Raw genomic sequence first — 6,763 nt, 5'->3', positions numbered from 1 at the left:
GGTGTGTGAATCTGTGCCGGCAATAGGCTACTTTTCAAAACATTTAAGATGCCGGTACGACGCTCCGGACAGCTCCGGGCCAAGTCAAGCACTGGTTACGAATTCCAATTTGTTGTGGCTCGTGTTAGCTAGGTGGCAAATGCTAACGTTAACTAGCTGTTTAACGTTAGCTAGATTACAGGTTAGGGGTTAAGGTTAGGGTTAAAGTAGCTAATTAGCTAAAATACTAAAGTTGTCCACGATGAGATTCAAAAACGCAAGATAGGTAGCTAGACATTCATGTTGAATGGCCACCCACCCATCCAACCACCTTAACTTACCTTAATCCAAGTCTAAGCCACTGGGGGGGGGGGTACTATGCTAGCATATGGAATTTTTTTAAGATGGTCATACTGTGTATCATTTAGTTATTTGATTTAGATTTTATGACCCCTTTAGGTATCCGCCCCAAAAATTACAAAATGATTTGGTAAAAATATTGAATGTAGCCTTTACTACTGTAGCCCATAGAAACACATTGTATAATACATTCATAAATGGCAAAAAAGACAGTAAAAAATACATCATCATAAGGAATATGGTTTTGAAGTGTCTGTCCTATAGACCCCTTTCCAGTACACAACACGGACGTTAGGCAAGACTCTAGGCTGCAGTAAGAAAGCCATTGCCATCTGCACCCATTCAACATAGCCGAGATTTAAGTTTTTATTACTTCTAAACAAAATAAATGTTTGGTGTTCTCATATGCTTACAATGATGTTCTAATTATTGCATGAACAGTCGCTAAGATTATATTTGGTTGTGATCTTTGCAAAATAACTATTTTGGATGCAGCGGTTGTTAGCTAGAATGCTAACACTCATTGACATAGATGTAGCAAAAGCTAGCCAAAGAGACATTTTACTGGTTGAAGTTGAAGTGTTTTCTATGTGTAATGCAGTTGATTTGCGATGATGACACAAACATTAAATTAAACAGAACATTCATATGAGCCTTAAAATCCAATTATAATCCAAAAGTAGCGTGAAATGTACTCATAAGCAATATGTAAATAGAAGCTTTTTCTGCTGGCGTTTTATAAGAACTCCCCTATGTTCTTCCACCAACTTGCATGCATCCCCCTCGTGCGGTAATGTTTGCAAACACAGAAAGAGGTCTATATCTAGGAGATATAAGAAAGCCCAGGAAATATATATACATTTTTTAATATATATTTTTTGGACACATATTTAACCCTTTATTTTTGTTGGTACAAAACTACTGTTCCTCCATACTTCCATTTGTTTGTATGGGCTACCTTCAAACAAGTTCTGTGACACTTGTGGGGGTCGTAGAATAAAACGGAGAACACCATCTTGTTATTGAGTCATTTGTTGACCGCTAGGATGCTACAGATGTTTTCGTGAGAAGACCGATTTGCGGGATGTCTCATGTTCTGACAAACACCGCTGTAGCTCAGCCACCTCCCACCGTACGTACAGTAGATGCAGAAGGCGGACATAAGTGGATGCAATGGATTGAGCTGCAGCCCAAATAAAAAAAACTTGATATCTCTAGTTTAAACTGACAGATTTTGATGGGGATTCACAGTCAATAGACTCAATATTTCTTAAGTAACCTTCTGTCTTCTGTAACCATACCAAATGTAACATATCATACTAATTTGAGACCAGGCTGTGTGTTTGTGTACTGCATCATCCCGGATTTACATTTACTATGTTACATCTAGTCTGAGACCAGGCTGTGCGTTTGTGTACTACATCATCGCATCTGCGCGACAGGACTCCCTTTGCAGGGGACAGTAACAAGCCGAAGAAGCGGTGCATACTCTGATACGATGGATTTCAATCTCAAAAAGCTTACTTCTGATGCAGGAGTCTTCTTCACTCGTGCAGTCCAGGTATTTAGCAAATGTGTTGTTTAAAATCCCATGAATAATTGTTTTTGTCGTGCTCTGACCGAGGTGCGTAGTCTAATTATCTTATTCCGAAACGGATTGTAATGGGTCGTCTTTCTCATATAACGCTGCAAACACCAAATATAAACGGTTACTTAAAAAATATTTAAGAATAGGGAATGTTTTTCGTTTAGGTTTTTCTCACCGTTAACGTCATTGTAAGCCGATAATTCTGGTTAAGCCCTTCTCCATTATTTATGTCTGTTTTCGACCGTAGCGCCGAGGGTTGCATGTGACGGTCACCAAGATACGGGGCGGCGACTCCTCTAACCGCTACTTTACACTCCTGTCAGAGAATTGTAGGGCCAGGCTACTAGACCTGTTTGCTATACATTTCTATGCATCATGCCACTGGTTGTCATTGCAGTCCTCACTGAAAAAAGGCGATTTTTTTTTGTATTATGTTGTATTGAGTGGGGACTAATAATGGTATGTGTAGCAGCCTATGTCTTATTCCTCAGTCATTGGTCCTATTCTAATCATAGGATTGACCTTTTTCCCTGTCATCCGGCAGGTACAGTAGTTTAGCGATTAGAGAGGCGAGCCCGGAGGGTTGCCAGTTTGAATCCCAGGACCAAAGGGTATCAAATCCTAGATGCCATTGCCTGCAATTGTGCCCTTGACCAAGGCATTTAACCCCCCCACAACAACAGCCCCCTCTCCAAAACCTGTATGAGTGTGTGTGCATTCGGCAATTATTCAGACCTTTTCCCTTTTTCCACATTTTGTTACATTACAGCCTTATTCTAAATGGATTTCCCTCACCAATCTACACATAGTACCACATAATAACAAAGCAAAACATTGTTTTTTTGTTGTTGCAAATTTATTAAAAAGAACACAGAAAAATACCTTATTTATGTGAGACTTGAAATTGAGCTCAGCTGCATCCTGTTTCCTTTGATCATCCTTGGTGTTTCTTCAACTTGATTGGAGTCCAACCACCTGTGGTAAATTCAATTGATTGGACATGATTTGAATAGACACACCTGTCTATACAAGGTCCCACAGTTGACAGTGCATGTCAGAGCAAACACCAAGCCATTAGGTCGAAGGAATTGTCCGTAGAGCGCCGAGACAGAATTGTGTCGGCACAGATCTGGGGAAGGGTACCAAAACATTTATGCAGCATTGAAGGTCCCCAAGAACACAGTGACCTCCATCATTCTTAAATGGAGAAGTTTGGAACCACCAAGACTCTTCCTAGAGCTTGCCACCTGGCCAAACTGAGCAATCGGATGGGAAGAAGGGTGACCAAGAACCTGATAGTCACTCTGATAAAGCTCCAGAGTTCCTCTGCGGAGATGGGAGAACCTTCCAGAAGGACAACCATCTGTGCAGTACTCCACCAATCAGGCCTTTTATGGTAGAGACTGAAATCACTCCTCAGTAAAAGGCACATGACCGCCCGCTTGGAGTTTGCCAAAAGCCTTTTGGCACCTAAAGGACGAAGACAATGAGAAACAAGATTCTCTGATCTGATAAAACCAAGATTGAACTCTTTGGCCTGAATGCCAAGTGTCACATCTGGAGAACCTGGCACCATCTCTACGGTGAAGTGTGGTGGCAGCATTATGCTGTGAAGATGTTTTTCAGCGGCAGGGACTGGGAGACAAGTCAGGATCAAGGGAAAGATAAAAAGATTAAAGTACAGAGAGATCCTTGATGAAAACTTGCTCCAGAGCGCTCGGGACCTCAGACTGGGGTAACGGTTCACCTTCCAACAGGACAAAGACCCTAAGCACACAGCCAAGACAATGAAGGAGTGGATTTGGGACAGGTCTCTGAATGTCCTTGAGTGGCCTAGCCAGAGCCCGGACTTGAACCTGATCAAACATCTCTGGAGAGACCTGAAAATAGCTGTGCAGCAAATCTCCCCATCCAACAGTTTGAGAGGATCTGCAGAAAAGAATGGGAGAAACACCCCCAAATACAGGTGTGCCAAGCTTGTAGCATTATACTCAAGGCTGTAATCGCTGCCAAAGGTGCTTCAACAAAGTACTGAGTAAAGGGTCTGAATATTTGTGTAAATGTGATATTTTTTTAAACCATTTGCCAAATTTCTAAAAACATGTTTTTGCTTTGTCATTTTGGGGTATTGTGTGTAGAATGATGAGGAAAAGCAAGAATGTGATACGTTTTAGAGTAAGGCTGTAACGTAACAAAATGTGGAAAAGTCAAGGTGTCTGAATACTTTCTGAATGCACTGTGTATATATACACTGAGTGTACAAAACATTAAGGATGCCTGCTCTTTCCATGACATAGACTGACCATGTGAAATCAATGATCCCCTATTGATGTCAATTGTTAAATCCTCTTCAATCTGTCTACATGAAGGGGAGGAGACAGGTTAAAAAACATTTAAAAAAAAAGCTTGAGCTTTGTTCACGCTCAACATGTGTGTGCCAGCATCCCTGTGTGGAATGTTTTCAGCATATTACCTTGTTTAGTCCATGCACTGACGAATTGAGGCTGCTCTGGGGGCACAATGAAGGGGGGGGGGGGCGCAACTCAACATTAGGAAGTTGTTCTTAATGTTTAGTACACTGTGTATGTGTGTCTTTCCGAGGGGTTGGGTTAAGTTAAATTTCAGTTGGACCTTCTGTGCAATTTACCATTAAACCGATCCCACTATGTTGCTCAGTTGGTAGAGCATGGCTGTTGCAGCGCCAGGGTTGTGAGTTAGATTATAAAAAAGTTTAAAAAATGTCTGTTTAAATGACAAATTAAAACAAAATATATATTATCATTAGGCGATCCACAACAGGACTAGTATGCTAGCACTCTCAGTACTTTTTCAACTTGGAGTGGTATTAAGTAGGCCTATTTGGAATTTAGTGTTTCTCTGGCTTCTAGGAATTGGATGTTTTCACAGGGCTTACATGGCTGCCAATGGATTGAATAGCCTGCAATGTAGGTTTTCAATGGTCAAACAAGTCCACACTGTACAGGTTTTGGTAAAGCAAGTGAACAATACAGCATCATGTGATACCACGAGTATGAGAAAAGATTTATTTTTACTGCTCTAATTACAATGGTAACCAGTTTATAATAGCAATAAGACACTTCAGGTTTGTGGTATATGGCCAATATACCACGCTAAGAACTGTATCCAGGTACTCTTAGCCGTGGTATATTGGCCATATATCACACCCCCCCATGCCTCATTGCTTAAATATTATACCCTCTCAGTTATTGTAATGGTGGTATGATATTTCTGCTTCTGTAACTTTCTCACTTATCATTATCCATGATTCACTCAGGACTATCCATAATCATGGTAGCATCCACATTAATGTAGAAGTGTTTAGAAACATTATATTCTTATTTACAATCAAAGTGACTCCAAAATAACACTACATTATTTACCATTCATTTCTGTTAGACACAAAATAATATGTAACGCAACCAAAACAAACAGCAAATGCATCCAACAAGTTTGTAGAGTCACAAGCTTGATGTAATCATTGCATGCTAGGAATATGGGACTAAATACTAAACTTTGGACTACTTTGATATACATATAAGTGAATTGGTCCCAAATCTTTTTGTCCCCTGAAATGAAGGGTCTATGTACAAAAAGGGCTGTAATTTCTAAATGTTTTGCACGATATGGATTAAAAAAAACTCAAGTTAAAGCTGACAGTCTGTACTTCATAGTCATTGTATCATTCAAATCCAAAGTGCTGGAGTACAGAGCCAAAACAACATGTCACTGTCACAATACTTTTAGAGCTCACTTTAGATGGCTAGTAGTAGTATCAGCTTTACTGTGTGAAATGCAAGAGGCAGGCTTTCTCCACCAATCAGTGACTGTGATTCAACCTAAAGTGCAGGGTCACTCGAGAGGAAACAGATGTTTCACTCTCACCAGTCACCTCTGTTGACGACCACATGTGATCCATGAACAAGAAAATATGGCCAAATATTACCATTCCGTAAGAATGGTAATCACTGAAGCGTTATCCTATGTTTGGATGATTTGGATTTGGGTTACCAGTGACAGCCATTGTAACAGCCCTTTTATGCCATTTCCAGCTCCCGTCTTCACATGCCAAAAATCCCCCTGTGAGAAATAAACCTTACTGCACCAATGCATAGAAAGAAAGTCTGATGTAGTCCGACTGTGCTGTGAGACTAGCTCTGTGGCTGATGGCAAACCACATTATGCACTTAGTAGCCCAAAAAATATAGATTTTGAAATGGCTTGATATTGTCAGCACATTATTAGGGATGTGGTTGTAGTACTTTTTAGGAGTAGATATGGCATGTATTTCAATGTACTACGTATGAAATGGGTTGGGTGTTTATAAGGTGGTATTTCAAGCAAAGGTACATTTATTATAGCCTTATGATAGGCTTCTTCTTCTTGTTGCCATTTTGCAGTGGAGCAGAAGTGAAAGTCTTCAAGTGATTGGTTAGTCATAATGAGGGAGCTCAAGACGTCTTGTGATGCCAGATGGAATGAGGGAGCTCAAGACGTCTTGTGATGCCAGATGGAATGAGGGAGCTCAAGACGTCTTGTGATGCCAGATGGAATGAGGGAGCTCAAGACGTCTTGTGATGCCAGATGGAATGAGGGAGCTCAAGACGTCTTGTGATGCCAGATGGAATGAGGGAGCTCAAGACGTCTTGTGATGCCAGATGGAATGAGGGAGCTCAAGACGTCTTGTGATGCCAGATGGAATGAGGGAGCTCAAGACGTATTGTGATGCCGGATGGACTACCAGTGTGGCTGCTGCACAATTATAGAGCAGTCACTCAGGGAGCTTCTGCGCTCTGCTATCCTCACAGTTCTCTCTCT

General features: G+C 40.9%; 1 protein-coding gene across 6 annotated transcripts in view; it reads left to right on the top strand.

Annotated features, from left to right (window-relative positions):
• The first annotated feature begins 1,750 nt into the window (after positions 1-1,750).
• Positions 1,751-6,763, top strand: part of sh3glb2b (SH3-domain GRB2-like endophilin B2b) — a 58,909-nt gene continuing 53,896 nt past the window's right edge. For 3 of the 6 annotated variants that reach the window (XM_064943294.1, XM_064943293.1, XM_064943291.1), the window contains exon 1: positions 1,751-1,900. In XM_064943294.1, the coding sequence (XP_064799366.1) occupies positions 1,838-1,900 (63 nt within the window). In that variant the 5' untranslated portion in view covers positions 1,751-1,837. The remainder of the gene's footprint in view (positions 1,901-6,763) is intronic. The other 3 variants (XM_064943296.1, XM_064943292.1, XM_064943297.1) reach the window with 2 other exon arrangements.

This window comes from Oncorhynchus masou, chromosome 28 (genome assembly GCF_036934945.1).
Source record: "Oncorhynchus masou masou isolate Uvic2021 chromosome 28, UVic_Omas_1.1, whole genome shotgun sequence".
NCBI classification, from domain to species: Eukaryota; Metazoa; Chordata; class Actinopteri; order Salmoniformes; family Salmonidae; genus Oncorhynchus; species Oncorhynchus masou.
This window is presented reverse-complemented; position numbering and strand designations above follow the sequence as displayed.